This window comes from Danio rerio, chromosome 16 (assembly GCF_049306965.1).
Source record: "Danio rerio strain Tuebingen ecotype United States chromosome 16, GRCz12tu, whole genome shotgun sequence".
Lineage (NCBI taxonomy): Eukaryota > Metazoa > Chordata > Actinopteri > Cypriniformes > Danionidae > Danio > Danio rerio.
The window spans coordinates 1,641,454-1,660,000 of NC_133191.1; the positions used below are offsets into that span (position 1 = coordinate 1,641,454).

An 18,547-nucleotide genomic window follows, 5' to 3' on the forward strand; every position below is an offset into this window, starting at 1 on the left:
CAGCCCTTTGACTCATTGGCTCCATCTTGGCTTCATACTCCCTCATCTCCACTGTGGTCCACCCCGGACTCTCTATTCCCTCCAGTTCTGCCTTGGTCAGTCGTCTACCTGTCTCCACCTCAAGGCTCCACTCCTCCATCTGCACTTCATCCTTTTGTCCCTGTAGCCCCATTCAGCCTCTTTAGTCCTCAGTCACTCCGGCTCCAACATGGTCTTCCAGATCCACACCTGTCAAGTTCTTATCTCCAGCTGCAAGGTGGGTCCCACCCAGCCTCGTTCTCCATCATCCCTATCCCTGCTAACCAGTTCACTGGCCCAGTTTTTACTAGCCCCTGAAAACCCTTCAGCCAGATCCATCTGCTAGTGTGGATATACCAAGAAAGTCTAGTCCAGGGGTGGCCACCAGTTGCAAGCTCCAGCTGGCATCGTGAATCCCTTATCTCCACCTCTCACATCCAAGGCCTGGACTTCACCTCAACCATTTGACCCATTGGCTCTACCTTGACTCCATTGGGGTCCGTCAGCACAGCCGCTGCCTCGGGCTCTCTATTCCTTCCTGTGCTGCCTTGGTCAGTTGCCCACCTGTCTCCACATCAAGACTCCACTCCTTCGTCTGGATTTGATTCCTCTGCCCCCCATTTGGCCCCTTCTTCCCTTTAGCCCTCAGTCACTCCAACATGGTCTTCCAAATCTTCAACTCTGCATTTGCCGTAGCTCTCCAGATCTTTTGTGTCCCCCTACGGCAGGGGTGCTCAACCCTGTTCCTGGGGATCGACCTTCCTAAAGAGTTCAGCTCAAACCCTGATCAAACACACCTGAATCAATTAATTAGGACCTGAACAGCACTTAATAATTACAGGCAGGTGTGTTTAATATGGGTTGAAATGGAAATCTGCAGGAAGGTTGATCTCCAGGAACAGGGTTGGTCACCCCTGCCCTACGACTCTCAGTCATCGTCTCAATCAGTCAGCTCTGGTTCCATCATCCTGGCTCTGTTCTGGGTCTCAACCAGGATTCTCCTGCTACAGGCTGATCAGCTTCTTATCTCCATCACCACATAGATTCCTTTGATTGTCGAGAGCTTCACATTCACCTTCAACCTTCACCTTCAAAATCTTGCCTATGTATTAAAACCTGATCCCTCAGCCAATTGAACTCCGCTGTTTAACATTAAGGCTGACCACACCAATCATAGTACTTAAAAAACCCTTAAAGGTACAGTAGCAAAAACAGTTAAATTCATGGGGTCAGAGAAAAGCGAGCAAGAAGGGCTATAAAAACTCAATTACGACTCTTGACTAAGAGTACAAGTGGACGTCAGGGGAAAAAGTAAAATGAAAAGCGTGCAGAATATGGGCCTCGCCGAGCGTTTGATTATTACAGTACTTGAGGAGTGAGTGTGTGTATTTGGGCTGTGCGTATTTGCAGTACGGGAGAGGGCACAGACAGGTCTTTATGTTTAATGTGGCCTGACAGGCGTGCAAATGTCAGTGGAATGTTCTGGAATCATCTTCTTCTATTCATGGCAGATGTCTGTGCTGCCCTATTCGACCCCGTGAGGCCAGCGTGTGTGTGCATGTGTGTGTGCGTGCGTGATCCTTTGGCCCTTGTTGTGTGATGGAGGTGTAAACTGTCTGGGCTGGACTGTGGTCACTGTGTCCAGCGATGAAGTTGCCATGGAAACGCAGTCAGTAATGAGCCCGCTGAAGATGTTTTTCCGTGTCTTTATATTCTGCTGCAGTCCAGTCGCTGCGCTTTCGCTCAACAGCTTGCATTTCCCACCAGGCCAATTAATAAAACAAGTAATTGTTCTAATTCTGCATGAATTCACGCTGTTTTTATTTATTTTAGTTATTGAGGCTGACTATTTGCTGTTTGTTTATTTGAAAAGCATGTACAGTGAGTGCATATCCAAATGCTGTTTACAAATTATAGACATTATTGTATGTAATTACATATGAAATTACTTAAATAAAAATGCATTAGTTAATTAATTATTTAGAGATTGATGTTGTTCATGTATAAGTTGTGGTACGCTGTTACCATTTTGCACATACTCGTTTTCATGATCCCTGATCATTGGTTTCCGAATTGCCCTGGGAATCGAAGAGTTTAGATGTCATGTGACATACACGTCACAACACGGAGAAAACTCCACTGTCTAAGATGTTTTTGTTAGTTTATTTTCTATTTAGCAGATTAGAGGATTATTTTCAGCCAGTTTGGGGTTTTCACTTTCTTTTATTTGCTGCTCCTTAAAATCCTGTTGCTTTGCCTTAAATACATGCATTAATGGATTTATTTGCAATATTGTATTATGATAATATATCTGACTAGATTAATAAATCCTGTAAATTGTTTGTTTTAAAATAACCAATGCTAGTTTGTTATGAAATGTATTAGCAAACAATAAAAACAGGTATAATGTTTGTTTGTATTTTATTTATTTATGCTGAAAAGGCTATCTGCATAATGACTGAAGAATCAACATTCAAACTTTTGTGATAGTAGTGGTAATAATAAAAATAGCAGTAGTAATAATAATAATAAAATAAATAAATAATAGTAATAACAATAATAATAATAATAGTAATAATAATAACAATAGTAATAATAATAATAATAGTAACATTATTATTATTATTATTATTATTATTATTATTATTAATAATAACAATAATAGTAATAATAATAATAATAGTTATAATAATAATAGCAATAATAATAATAATAATAATAATAATAATAATAATAGTTATAATAAAAATAATATTAATAATAATAATAATAGTTATAATAATAATAATAATAATAGTAAGAATAATAATAATAATAATAATAAAATCAATAATAATAATAATAATAATAATAATAGTTATAATAATAATAATAATAATAATAGTTATAATAATAGTTATAATAATAATAATAATAGTTATAATAATAATAATAATAATAGTTATAATAATAATAATAGTTATAATAATAATAGGAATAGTAATAATAATAATAATAGTAATAAAAATAATATTATTAATAATAATAATAATAATAGTAATAATAATAACAGTAGTAGTATTGTGTGCGTGTGTGTGTGTGCGTGCTTGATGTACATGCAGTACCTAGGGTTCATGACCAGTCTGCGGAAGAAATACGTCCAGGTGATGTAATCCATGGCGTCCTGCTTTGAGGTGACCGTGCCTGCTGCGATTTCTGCATTCAAGTGGTCGGAGAGCACACTAAGAAGACTGAAGAGACACAAAGATAGACATTTCTGTCAATCAGAAATCCCATATTAATCTAAAAAAAAACAAATACTCAGAAATGTCTCTGTCAGTTTTTTCACACAATTATATTTGATTTACCAAAGTCACACAAAAGTGCCAATTTCACGTCTGACACATCAATACCGAAGCTTTTAAATCGGGGGAATTTTTCGGATTATTCATGATGATCTGCATCTGTATAATGTGATTATTATTAGGAGTATTATTTATTATATGCAGATTTATATTTGCTTTAGTAAACACACGTTTAGATTTGTCCAGCTGTGGGGTTTTGGAGACGTCTGCATCAGCATATGGGGATAAGAACAGGACGTGTGTTTGGAGATAACTCAGTTTTCTGACCACACCCCCATTATTATTGTTCATTTACTCCTTTAGAACTGAATTTAGAAATAGTTTAGACACAAATCTTTGTGCTTAATAAAAGAAATTAAATATGTGGGCTAATGGATGTGTTCAGTGGAGACAGTTTCCTCACTCCACTAAAGTAAAGGAGTAAAGTAATGAGGCTGAATGGAGGAGGCTCGTTCTTTATCCTCGTGCTGCAGATGATCTGTTTAACTGTTTTCTCGCTACTGAAGCGTTCAGTTTTTACACTCCGATATGTAAAGAGCAAATACACCATGGTGAGGCGCAACTGACTCTTAAAGGGAATGAGAGACGAGACTCTGATTGGTTAAATGCAGGTTCTGCTCAAAACACAGACGTCCATTTCCTTAATAATTCTTTAAAGCTCTTTTCAGACACTTTTTCAGTCACATCATAACGCATGCTTATTTTCCTCATTTAATATGTAAACAAATGTTTACAGATTGATACTTTACTGACCCCAGAACTCTGTATTTAGTAGTGTTGTAAAATATGAACTGATGTTTTAATATAATGTTAACATGTACTCTGTTCATTTATGTTTTGAGTTTTCACTGCAAATGTCACATGCAAAACGATGCAATTGCTCCATTAACACAAAGGACAGACCGGGAGATTTATGGCTCTGTACACACCTAGACTCCACAGGGAACGGCTCGTACAGGAACTTCTTATAAAAGTCCTTCTTGATGTCGTGCACAAGGATAACAGCCTTGCCCTGGTCATCGAACTGCGGCCGCCCTGCCCGCCCCATCATCTGGAGAACATCTGGAATGGAGAAGATCTCACTTTAAGCTGAACACTAGTGAACAATGTCTTGTCAAATATTATGTGCTGTCATCGTAGCAAAGAGGAAAGAAATCAGCTTTGAGAAATGAGTTATTACAACTGTTATGTTCAGGAATGTGCTGAACAAAATCTTCTCTCCATCAAACATTCAGGAGGGCTAATAACACTATACTGAGCAAACAGAGGACGTGAAGTGAGCTGCTGTGAGGAATCTGGTTTGTCCTGAATGTGATATTATTATTAACATTTGAAATTATGTTACATGTTCATTCGTTCATTCATTTTCCTTCGGCTTTGTCCCTTTATTTATAAGGGGTCACCACAGCGGAATGAACCGCCAACTATTCCTGCATATGTTTTACACAGCGGATGCCCATCCAGCTGCAACCCAAGTACTAGAAACACACACACACACACACACACACACACACACACACACACACACACACACACACACACACACACACACACACACACACGCGCATGCACGCACGCACGCACGCAGAAGTTACCTGTTATGGGGTAATCCACATAGCGCCTGGTCTTTCCGTCGTAGTATTCTGTGCCCTTTACGATCACCAGGTGGGCAGGAAAGTTGACGCCCCACGCCAGCGTGCTCGTCGCAATTAACACCTTGAATAGTAAGCATACATAAGTCAGAATTACTCAACCTCCTGTCTTTCTTCCAATATTTCCCAAATGATGTTGAACAGACTCAGGAATTCTTATTATCCATCTATAGATAATAAGAATCTATAATTTTATGAATCTAGTCGGATCTATTATCTATCTATAACCTATTTGTGTTATTTTGGCTAGAATAGCTTAGTTTAGTTTAGTTTGACTTTATTAATCCCCGGAGGGAAATTCACATGTCACAGCAGAGCTCTCCATACTAAAAATAGATAAATATGTTACATACAAATAAAAACAATAATAAAATTACATTTCATACTGCACACCTTGGTTCCAAAAACAACGAGTAAACACTTGTCCATATCTAATATCTAATTCAAGTTCAGCACAATTCATCTGCTATGACTTTGGTTATACAATCTGATCACTGTTGGTAAAAAATACTTCCTGTATCTTTCTCTGTAACACCAGGGTTGAATTAATCTTGTACTAAAAGAGCTTGCACACGCTTGGACTGTATCATAAAGGGGATGACTATCGTGGTTCATTATACTGACAATATTTGTCCAGCATTCGATTCTGTGCAATCTCTTCTATGGTAGGTAGTGCACACCCCACAACAGAACCTGCCCTTTTTATAAGCTTATTTAATTTGTTTTTCTCCTTCTCCAACAGTCCCCCTCCCCAGCAGGTTACAGCATACAGAATCACAGTAGAATACAAGCGGTTCTTAATTATTTTAAAAGCCATTTTAAGGGCAATATTATTAGCCTCCTTAGGCAATATTAGTTTTGGATTGTCCCCAGAACAAATCACTGTTATACAATGGCCTGCTTAATTACCCGAACTCAACCTTATTAAGCTAGTTAAGCCTTTAAATGGTAAGCTGAGTACTTGAAATATTATTTAGTCAAGTATTATTTACTGTCATCATGGCAAAGATAAAAAGAAATCAGTTATTAGAAATGAATTATCAAAACTATTATGATTAGAAATGTGTTCTGTCAGTTAAACAGCCCCGCCCACTATTGTTTTTGAATCTGCCACTATGCTGACACAAAGGCATATGCAGCTCCGCCTTCTTTTGAAAAGAGCACAACTCATTTGAATTTAAAGCGACAGACACCAAAACACCACAATAAGCATCAAAGCCTACAAGGGGTCAGTTTCAGAGAGCTAGAGAACATCATTTGTGTGGTATTTTGAGCTCAAACTTCACACACACACTAGGGCATATGTCTCAAACTGGATTCCTGGAGGGCCGCAGCTCTGCACAGTTTTGCTCCAACCCTAATCAAACACAGCTGATCCAACTACGGTAATCAAGACTGCTATAGACTATTAAGCAGGTGTGAGTTGGAGCTGGTTGGAGCTGAACTATGCAGAGCTGCGGCCCTCTAGGAATAGAGTTTGAGACCACTGCTCTAGGAGCTCTAGGATCTTTTAAAAAGGAAAATAATATGCCTCCTTTAATATGAACATTATTTCATTGGACAACAGTGGGCATGATGTAAATAAATAAATAGGGCGACATGTTGGCTCAGTGGTTAGCACTGTGGCTTCACAGCAAGAAGGTCGCTGGTTTGAGTCCCAGCTGGGTCAGTTGGCGTTTCTGCGTGAAGTTTGCATGTTCTCCCCATGTTGGCGTGGGTTTCCTCCGGGTGCTCTGGTTTCCCCCACAGTACAAACACATGGGCTGTAGGGGAATTGATTAACTAAATTGGCTGTACTGTGTGTGTGTGTGTGTGTGTGTGTGTGTGTCTGTGTGAATGGGTGTGTATGGGTGTTTCCCAGTATTTGGTTGCGGCTGGAAGGGCATCCGCTGTGTAAAACATATGCTGGAATAGTTGGCGGTTCATTCCGCTGTGGAAACCGCTGATAAATAAGAGACTAAGCTGAAGGAAAATGGATGAATAAATAAATGATAGTTGACATCCATCGACCTCCTTATTTTTTTCAGAAAATGTGCATTTAAATGATTAAAAGTAAAGACTTAGCATACTTTTAAACACTCAAAACGCTCTAAAAAAACCTTTCAATATACAGTAAATGCGTATAAAATAACACCATATGTCTGCATAGAGCAAACCCACACACTCTCTAAATAAATCCTGATTGTATTTTAATTAAAGTGGCCGAGACACATGCTTAACAGCAGAAGAGGCAACTGAACGTGTATTTAATATATACATATGCATTGAAACTGGTTTATCTACCAACACTACATAGTTTTGCAGAATAATGTGTGCGTCTCAGGATGTTTAATTAAAAAAAATAAAATAAAACATCAGATACAGGGTGTATTTTGAGTATGTGTGTGGGATTGTGGACATATGGCATTACTTTATTTGCTGAGATGCACATTTTACTGTACAACTGAAGTATGCAACTGAAAGTTTGTACTCAAGACATTTATTTATTTGATCAGAATGTGCTAAAATAAGCGTACTAGTAAATTAAATAATTAAATATTCCTTTAGCTTATCAAAAGCTTTTTAAAGTTTTATTTAAAGATCTTCATCTGTAAATTAAAGACTGCATACAATTTTATTGGTTGTATTATACACCCAATAAATAAATCGTCACTGATTGATCAAACTAATTATTCTAAATGAGCTGAATCAACACAATTCTTGAGTTTTTTTTTTGACAACTTAATTTCATTATGCTCAATCAACTTTTATTTCTAAAAACAATTATGAATTTGACACAACAAATTAACATTTAACATTTAACATTTGAAACAAAAAATTAATCATTATCCTGAAAATATTAGCTTTGACATCACCATATATAGACAAAAGTTGTTTATTATATATATATATATATATACATTTAGTCATTTAGCAGATGCTTTTATCCAAACTGACTTACAAATGAGGACAAGGAAGCTATTTACATAACTATAAGAGCAACAACGAATAAGTGCTATAGGCAAGTTTCAGGTCTGTAAAGTTTAAGAAGGAAAGTATTAGTAATATATATATATATATTCCCCCCCCCCCCCCCCTTTTTTTTTTTTAAAGTACAGTTAGTGGGATATCCAGAGAGGCAATTGCAGATTAGGAAGTGAAGTGGAGACTAAATAGTTGAGTTTTTAGTCGTTTCTTGAAAACAGCAAGTGAGTATATATATATATATATATATATATATATATATATATATATATATATATATATATATATATATATATATATGTATATATATGTATATATATATATGTATATATATGTATATATATATATATATATATATATATATATATATATATATATATATATATATATATATATATATATATGTATATAAATGTATATATAAATAAAAATAAACACAAATGCATGCCAGACTGATTTGAAGAAATAGTGCATCACATGCTAAACTGTTTTCACTGCTACTACAGTATATCAATGTGTGAAATATCACATTTGCATTATATCAACATGAGAGAGAGAGAGACTAAACCCGAGAGACAGCACGCTGTGTTAAGAAAAATGTTTCACTTGGATTTGTTCAAATAAATCAATTCATCTTTCATGACTGATTCATACATACATTCACTCAGCTGACAGGTATTCACACACATCTAGCTGGGATAATACACAACTGAGTCACTTAGATAGATGGATAGAACGATGGATGGATGGATGGATGGAAGTATGGATGGATGGATGGATGGATGGATGGATGGATGGATGGATGGATGGATGGATGGATGGATGGATGGATGGATAGATGGATAGATAGATAGATAGATGATGGATGGATGGATGGATGGATGGATGGATGGATGGATGGATGGATGGATGGATGGATGGATGGATGGATGGATGGATGGATGGATAGATAGATAGATAGATAGATAGATAGATAGATAGATAGATAGATAGATAGATAGATAGATAGATAGATAGATAGAATAGGGAATGTTTGCGAATTAGAGCTTACCTGAATCTTACAGTTGACGAAGAGTTCTTCCACCGTCTTCCTGTCCCGCTCGTGAAGGCCTGCATGATGCATCCCGATCCCGAACGCCAGGGTCAGCTTCAGGTTCGACTCTCTGATGGTGGCGATGATGTCAGTCATCTAAAAAAACACATTAGACATTAGAAAAGCTGGCTGCTTGACCACTCTTCACAGGATAGAGCATACAGTTGAAATGATGTTTAACAGATTCAGGAAATTTTCACAGTTTGTCTGATAATATTTTTTCTTCTGGAGAAAGCCTTGTTTGTTTTATTTCAGCTAGAATAAAAGCAGTTCTTAATTGTTTTTAAGCAATTTAAGCTCAATATTATTAGCCCCCTTAAGCAATATTTCTTTTGGATTGTCTCCAGAACAAACAACTGCTATACAATGGCCTGCCTAATTACCCGAACTTAACCTTATTAAGCTAATTAAGCCTTTAAATGTCACTTTAAGCTGAATTCTAGTCTAATTCGAGTATCTAGTCTAATATTCTGTGCTGTCATTATGACACAGTAAAAATAAATTAGTGATTAGAGATGAGTTATTAAAGCTGTCAAGTTTAGAAATGTGCTGAAAACAAATCTGCTCTCCGTTAAACAGAAATTGGGGAAAAAATATACAGGGGGCAAATAAGTCTGCCTTCAACTGTACATATAAAAAAACAGAAAGAAAAGAGATGGAAATGTCGGGACAGGGAAGAGTGGGAATAAATGGAGGGAGATTAGGAAGCGCTGTTGGATGGACAGCTAAAGGCAGCCGGCTGTCAGTCAAACAGCAGGGACTCGGGCCGTTACACGCTCCAGTGCAGGGAAGCAGCGGGACGTCCCGTATATCACTGGAACACACAGCCTGAATGCTGGAGACATCAGCACATGCGGAGAACCACAGGCCAGACCAAAATCAAAACGCTCTCATTATTTACTCATCCTCACGTTGCTTCAAAACAGCATTTATATGTAGAACACATTTCTGCACATAACAGTGTTAATAACTAATTTCTAATCACTGATTTCTTTTATCTTTGCCATGACGACAGCACATAATATTTGACTAGATAATCTTCAAGACACTAGTATTCAGCTCACATTTAAAAAGCTATAGCTTAATAAGGTTAAGTTCGGGTAATAAGGCAGGCCATTATATAACAGTGGTTTGTTCTGTAGATAATCCAAAACTAGTATTGCTTAAGAGTTTCAAACTTTTTTGAAAACATTGACAGAAACATTTTGACAGGGCTGCATTATACAAGCCTACTCAAAAAACCAAGAAAGGGTTTCGCTATTTTGGTAAAACTTAATTTTCTTTATGGCAATGATGCCAATTACATTGAAATGCTTATTTGTCAGTTTACACAAGTAGCATGAATGAAAATCACATGCATGGAAACTCAGAATTCATATTAATTTAGTTTGATTTTAGTAGGGATGCATCAAATTTTGACCTCTAAAAATGATCAGCTAAAGGTGGCATTTTCGGTTTTGGGTCAAACTTCAAAATAGCTTAAAATCCCACTGTATTATATTTGTTCATGCATGAACCGTACATAATCAGAATTGCGAAGTCCACTTTAAATAATGCTTTTGGAAATTTATATTCATGTCATATTAAAGGATCGTGATAATAACATAATATTTTACTAGATATTTTTCAAAATGCTTATATTCAGCTTAAAGTGAGATTTAAAGGCTTAACTAGCTTAATAAGGTTAAGTTCGGGTAATTAGGCGAGCCATTTTATAACAGTGGTTTGTTCTGTAGACCACTGAAACAACTATTGTGTAAGAGGGCTAATCACATTGACCTTATAACTGTTTTTATTAAATTAAGAACTGCTTTTATTCTAGCCGATATAAAACAAATGAGACTTTCTCCAGAAGAAAAAAATATTCCTGAAATCTGAAAATAAATATATTTACAAAAATAAAAAATAAAAAAAAATCACAGAAGGGCGAATAATTTTGACCTAATCTATGCATATACACACACATACATCCGTAAACACAAATACATGCATTTATTTAAGAAATAGTTTTCTTTTTATATTTATAAATTAAAATATGTATATCTAATACAAATTATATACAAAAATAAATAAATATATATATAATATTTTAATAGTTTTTATTTACATACACAAAATGTATACATGCAATTAATCGCGATTAATCTTTTGACAGCACTAGCAACAATCAATCAAATAAAAGCACCACGATTACATATAAATTATTATAATCATCAACATTTCAGTAATAAACAAACATTCAAATAAATATTAAATAAATTACATTATTTTATTATTATTATTGGCGGTTCATTCCACTGTGGTGACCCCAGATTAATAAAGGACTAAGAAGAAAATGAATGAGTTATTATTGTTATTATTATTATTATTATATTATAAATTATAATGAACTATTATCAAAACATTTTTATTTATTTATTTATTTTTTGCAATATGCTAATGGTCTAATCCAATTTAATAAATTATGCTAAGCTAAACTAAAAAATGCTTTACCAGACACAATGGATTAAAAAAAGGTAAAACCAAATTGTTGAATTCTGGCAGAAGATATAGGATCCGGACGGCACGATCGACTCACAGCAAAAAGGTCGCTGGTCCGAGTCCCGGCTGGGCCAGTTGGTGTTTCAGTGTGGAGTTTGCAAGTTCTCCCCGTGTTGGCGCGGGTTTCCTCCGGGTGCTCCGGTTTCCCCCCGTTAATCTAATTGATTAACTAAACTGTCCAAAGTGTATGTGTATGATTGTGAGTGTGTATGGATGTTTCCCAGTACTGGGTTGCAGCTAGAAGGGCATCCGCTGCGTAAAACATAAGCTGAATAAGTTGGTGGTTCATTCCGCTGTGGCGACCCCTGATTAATGAAGGGACTAAGCGGAAGGAAAATTAATGAATGAGATTTAACAAATTGAAAATAATAAATAATGAGTGAATTATGATGCTTTAATTGGGTGAACTACTCTTTCAATCCTCATGTCTCTGCTCCACACACATATGCAGAAGTCATAGCGTATTCTCTGCATGTGTTAATGTGCTTTATTGGCTCTTTAACAGGGCAGACTGAGGCTGTGCTCATAAAACACATGCTTTATGGGCCTGCAGATCAGTGTAATAGAAAAATACAGCACTATCATCAGGAGCCGCCTCATAAACACAAGACAGACAGCCAAAGCCAATGTGTGCTTTACTCATACACACATCCATTAAATCAACAGCTCGCCAAAGACATTTCACTTCTGGCTCAGCTATCACTCTAAAAATCGCACTAAGAGAGATAATTACGGTGGCTTAAGTTTAAGAAAACATGTGCTTACTACAAAACACTAACAAACTGAGAAAATATCTTTAACAATTTCACAACACACACACACATGCATATTCGCAAAACACATGCAAATAAGCAAACGAGCTGCAGATAGTGAAAAAAAGATTTGTTGAAATTGTTGTAAATTTATTATTTATTTATTAATTTATTAAATTAAATTATCTAAGTAAAAGACCTGATAAATCACATCAGTATTCACAGCCTTTGCTCAATGCTTTGTTGATGCACTTTTGGCAGCGATTACAGCCTCAAGTCTTGTTGAATATGATGCTACAAGCTTGGCACACCTGTCTTTGGGTATTTCTACCCGTTCCTCTTTGCAGCACCTCTCAAGCTCTATCAGGTTGGATGGGAAGCGACAGTGTACAGCCATTTTTAGATCTCTCTGTTCAATAGGATTTAGGTCTGGGCTCTGGCTGGGCCACCAAGGACATTCAACAAGTTGTTGTGAAGCCACTCCATTGATATTTTGGCAGTGTGCTTTGGGTTATTGTCCTGCTAGAAGATGAAGCGTCGCCCCAGTCTGAGGTAGAGAGCACTCTTGTGCAGGTCTTCATTCAGGATGTCTCTGTACATCGCTGCATTCATCTTTCCCTCTATCCTGACTAGTCTTCCAGTTCCTGCTGCTGAAACACATCCCCACAGCATGATGCCAACACCACCATGCTTCACTGTAGGGATGCTGTTAGCCTGCTGATGAGCGCCGCCTGCTGTTCTCCAAACGTAACGCCTGGAGTTCACTCCAAACTGTTCAGTTTGAGTCTCATCAGAGCAGAGAGTTTAGTTTCTGATGCTCTGAGAGTCCTTCTTTTGGCAAACTCCAGGCGGGGAGTGTCTTCCGTCTGGCCACTCTACCATACAGATGCCTGATTGGTGGATTGCTGCACAGATGGTTGTCCTTCTGTAAGGTTCTCCTCTCTCCACAGAAGAACGCTGGCGCTTAGACAGAGTGAGCATCGGGTTATTGATCACCTCCCTGATTAAGGCTCTTCTCCCTGATCACTCAGCTTAGATGGCCGGCCAGCTCTAGGAAGAGTCCTGGTGGTCAAACATCTTCCACTTACGGATGATGGAGGCCGCTGTGCTCAATGGAACTTTCAGAGCAGCAGAAATGTTTCTGTAATCTTCCCCAGCCTTGTGCCTCCAGACAATCCTGTCTTGGAGGTCTACAGACAGTTCCTTTGTCTTCATGCTTGGTTTGTGCTTTGACATGCACTGTCAACCCTGGGCCCTTATATAGACAGGTGTAGCCTTTTCAGATCATGTCCATCAGCTGAGTTGAGCACAGGTGAACTCCAATAAAGCAGAAACATGATGATCAGAGGAAACAGAAAGTACCTGATCTCCATTTAAAGCTTCATGCCAAAGGCTGTGAGTACTGATGTACATGTGATTTTACAGGTTTCAAAAACTCTGTGTTCACATTGTCATTATGGGGGATTGTGTGTAGAATGTTGAGGAAATCAATTCATTTAATCCATGCTGGAATAAGGCTGTAGCATAAACAAATGTGGAAAAAGTCAAGCGCTATCAGTACTCTCCGGATGCACCCTAAATGATTTATTAAGGGGCTCATCATCTGGACTTATCTCCGAGCTCTGCAGTTTGCCGATATGAATGTGTGTTTATGTTTTTCTGAAGTATTTCTGATGTAACCAATCACGCGTGAGCTGTTAAAGGAATTATCACCTCCGTAAGGCTGCAATTTTTACGTGATTACTTTGTGATTGGAAAGACGAAAGCATTCCTTTTTTTCCGCCGCCCAGCTCTCTAATCGAGAGCTTTGAAAATATTAGCAGACATCTGCGACAGGGCGAGCAGAAGAGAACGAAAAAAAAAGTGTTTGTTCACATCTTGAAATGATCCAAAGGCATGGAGTGGAACGGAAAGAGGAATTTAATGAGAGATGACACAGGCTTTTGCACTAGAAGCTGCGCTGAGCCGTACTGTAATCACCGTTAAACAGATACTGAGCTTCTTCAGCAAGAGAAGAGGAATAAAACACACAGGAGAAACTCACAATGGAACGTACTGATGTTAAAAATTACAAGCATGATCTTTAAAGGAACAAAAATATTCTCATTTACGTCTCTCCTACAGTTAAACAATTGAGCTTTACCATTTTTGAACCCATTAAGGCCAGTGTTTCCCAACCATGTTCCTGGAGGCACACCAACAATACATATTTCTGATGTCTCCCTTATCTGACCCATTAACTTCAGGTTTTGGAGTCTCTTCTAACATTCTGATGAGTTGATTCTGGAGTGTTTGATTAGGTGTTTAATTATTATTACAATTATTATTACTATTATTATTAATCTTTTTGGATGGAAAGAGAAAAGCAAAAGGCATTCTCTTTGGGAAAAAGTTATTGGGATATTGTGAGAGAAATGCATGTGCTGAAGCATTATTTTGGACAAAAAGTAATGAGGGAGTTGAGGATGATACTGTATCTGACCTCTCTCTCGTCCTGGTGGAGCCACTGTTTGGGGTCATCTTCAGTAGCCAGGAAGGCAATGAGGTCGAGAGCTGTGAGCCGCGTCTGCCGACGGGACGACACAAATATCAGGACGGGTTTGGCAGGAGAATGGGTACGGATTGCTGCAGGACAGAAGAAACAGAGAGTGAAAAATTAAATAAGTAAATAAGTAAGTAAGTAAGTAAGTAAGTAAGTAAGTAAGTAAGTAAGTAAGTAAGTAAGTAAATAAATAAATAAATAAATAAATAAACAAATAAATAAAATTTTATAAAAATAAAATAAGTAAATAATAAAAATAAAATAGATAAATACTTAATTAAATTATAAAAATTAAATTAAATGAATAAATAATAAAACAAATAATAAAATAAAATAAATAAATATTAAAAATAAAAAATAAATAAAATACAAAAATAAAAATATTAAAAACAATATAAATAATCAAATAAAATAAATAATACAAATAAAACACAGATGTAAATAATAAAATTAATAGTAAAAATAAAATACAAAAATGTAAATAATAATAAATAATAAAAAATGTATTAAATTAATTGAATAAATAAATAAATAGTAAAAATAATATACATAAATAAATTATAAAAATAAAATAAAATACATGAATACAAAATAAATAAATAAATAAAAGTAAATAAATAAATATAAACAAATAAATATATAAATAAATCAAAATAAACAAACAAATAAATAAATAAATAAATATAATAGTTTTTTTTGAAAACGTTTCTTTTAGTTTGGCTGGAATAAAAGCAATTTTATTATTATTATTATTATTATTTTTATTTAAGGTCAATATTATTAGCCCCCTTTTTTGATTGGTTACTTTGTCCAAATGACTTGCCTAAGTTAACGAAATAATCTAGTTAAGCCTCTTAATGTCACTTTAAGCTGAATACTACAGCATCTTGCAAAATAACTAGAAGTTATTAGAAATGAGTCATAAAACTATTATGTTTACAAATGTGTTGTCTCCTTTAATCAGCACATGAAAATATTAGAAAACATTAAAAGTGGATCAAAAAAATTGTCCTAAAACAAGAACGTGTGTTATTTAATAGCATTAACTCAACTGTGAAGTATGCTTTGATCACTTTAAATGCTCACTACCCTTTATTATAGCACACATGAAATTGTAGAGCAAGGTACGATCAAAGTTACACAAATCTATTGCATTTCGAAAGCAAACCTGCATATTACTCCAGCATTATACCTTGGAATACTGGTTTGTTCATGGTGGCCATTCTAGGGCAATAATGCTGCCCCGGAAAGCCCTGAATATGAACCTCCAATGGCACCGGGCGAACAGAGGGCCGGAAATTAAACAGTCCCACCTGAAAGACAGACAGACAGGAGATAAATAAGGCCGGGCTCACAAAAACAGGGCCAGAAAGTGAGAAAGACTGTAATAAAGCGAGAGATGGAGTGCCCAGCTGGCTGTGTGCCTGACAGAGTGGCCCATCTGGGGGTAATTACAGCCCGTCATTGTCCCCTGTCCCACAACCGCGCTCTCACACAAGTGGCCCGGACCTGTGTGCGTGTGTGCACATATTTAAAGGGCCGGATAATGGATCGGGCAGCTAGGGACGCGCCTCAGTCCAAACAGCGCACGTCAGATTTATGGAGACCCCCAGCCCTTGCTTTCCCCGTCTGTCTAGTAGGGTGACATTTCAGCAATAGTAAAACAACGTTTACATAACCACCGATGCTGCTACACGCTGAGAGAGAGAGAGGGCTGCTGGTTATTTATAGACCCTTGTGAGCACACATACGCATATAGGACGACTGACAGAACGTTCGCTCGGCCGTCTGTAATGGAAACGGGATGATAATGACGCTATGGTTAATACAGTGGTACAGATAATATGCTTATTCTACTGGTTTCAGACGTAATCATCACAGGGGAAAGTGAAGCATGATTCCACTGAAAGCAGAGCCATCTATGATGCACAACTCAACTTAAAAAAGCTAATACAGCATTTGGGGACCAAGAATTCTTGCTTGATTTGAACTGAAGGAATTGTTATTAAATCATAGCAAACTCGAGAAGAGGAAGGAGAATTGAACCTAAAACTATACAATAATATATATATATATATATATATAAATTGCTACTGTATCTATCTGTCCACCCATCCGTCCACCCATGCATCCATCCATTCATTCATCTGACTGTATGTCCATCAATCTATCCATCCATCTGTCTGTCCGTCCGTCCGTCCTTCCATCTATCGATCTACCTACCCACCTACCTACCTACCTACCTACCGACCTACCTACTTACCTATCTATCTATCTATCTATCTATCTATCTATCTATCTATCTATCTATCTATCTATCTATCTATCTATCTATCTATCTATCTATCTATCTATCTATCTATCTATCTATCTATCTATCTATCTATCTATCTATCCGTCCGTCTATCTAGCGATCTACCTACCTATCTATTTACCTGTCTGTCCGTCCATCGCTCCGTCCGTCTATCGACCTACCTACCTACCTACCTACCTATCTGTCTGTATGTCTGTTTGTCTGTCTATCTATCTATCTAACGATCTATCAATCTATCCGTCAGTCCGTCCGTCTATCAAACGGGCTACCTACCTACCTATTTACCTGTCTGTCTGTCCATCGGTCCATCCGTCTATTGACCTACCTACCTATCTGCCTGCCTGCCTGTCTCTCTGTCTGTCTGTCTGTCTGTCTATCTATCTATCTACAGTATCTATCTATCTATCTATCTGTCTGTCCGTCCGTCCGTCCGTCCGTCCGTCCGTCCGTCCGTCCGTCCGTCCGTCCGTCCGTCCGTCCCTCCCTCCCTCCCTCCCTCCCTCCCTCCCTCCCTCCCTCCCTCCCTCCATCCATCCATCCATCCATCCATCCATCCATCCATCCATCCATCCATCCATCCATCCATCCATCCATCCATCTATCTATCTATCTATCTATCTATCTATCTATCTATCTATCTATCTATCTTTCTACCAACCAGGAACAAAAAGGGCTGCATTGGACAGTTACAAAAAATTACATATCATAACCTAGACACGCACTTATAAATAATATATGAAGAGTTCAGATGCAAAAACCTCTAAGTGCCGTCTAAAATTTCCATTGAATTTTTTTTTTTTCTCAGCCTCTTTTGTTTATGTTGAGATATTAAACTTTAAAGACCAGATAAAGGACTTATTCTTTGCCACAAAACTAATGTTACTGAACATACACACAGGAACATGATAAAATGCTCATTTTACAGAAAAATCTCAGATGGCATTTAGAGATTTTTGCGTCTAAACTCTTCATATTAATATAATATAATATTATGTATATATATATATATATATATATATATATATATATATATATATATATATATATATATATATATATATATATATATATATATAAAGAAAAACATTTGTTTGATCAAAAACATGTTCAATTGTAAAATATTGCAGGTTGTATATCGCAGTGGTCTTTCTAACCTGTCCGATGCCCAGCCAGTCGGCTAGATCTCGTGCATTAGCCAGCGCGGTGGACAGTCCTACTACTCTGACCGTTTTTGAGGTGTGCGATGAAATAAAGTTGGTTCTGGACACAATGACTTCAAGAACCGGCCCTCGGTCTTCACCTGTGAAGCCAAACAAAAAGTAAATAC

General features: G+C 36.9%; 1 protein-coding gene across 2 annotated transcripts in view; it reads right to left on the reverse strand.

Moving 5' to 3' along the window:
- ascc3 (activating signal cointegrator 1 complex subunit 3) overlaps positions 1–18,547 on the reverse strand; it is a 260,712-nt gene that overhangs the window by 34,506 nt on the left and 207,659 nt on the right. For both annotated transcript variants that reach the window (XM_073925683.1, XM_073925682.1), the window contains exons 28-34: positions 18,375–18,520; positions 16,099–16,219; positions 14,847–14,989; positions 9,030–9,167; positions 4,958–5,078; positions 4,292–4,424; positions 3,123–3,248 (exon numbers count right to left, since the gene is read on the reverse strand). In XM_073925683.1, the coding sequence (XP_073781784.1) occupies positions 3,123–3,248; positions 4,292–4,424; positions 4,958–5,078; positions 9,030–9,167; positions 14,847–14,989; positions 16,099–16,219; positions 18,375–18,520 (928 nt within the window). The remainder of the gene's footprint in view (positions 1–3,122; positions 3,249–4,291; positions 4,425–4,957; positions 5,079–9,029; positions 9,168–14,846; positions 14,990–16,098; positions 16,220–18,374; positions 18,521–18,547) is intronic.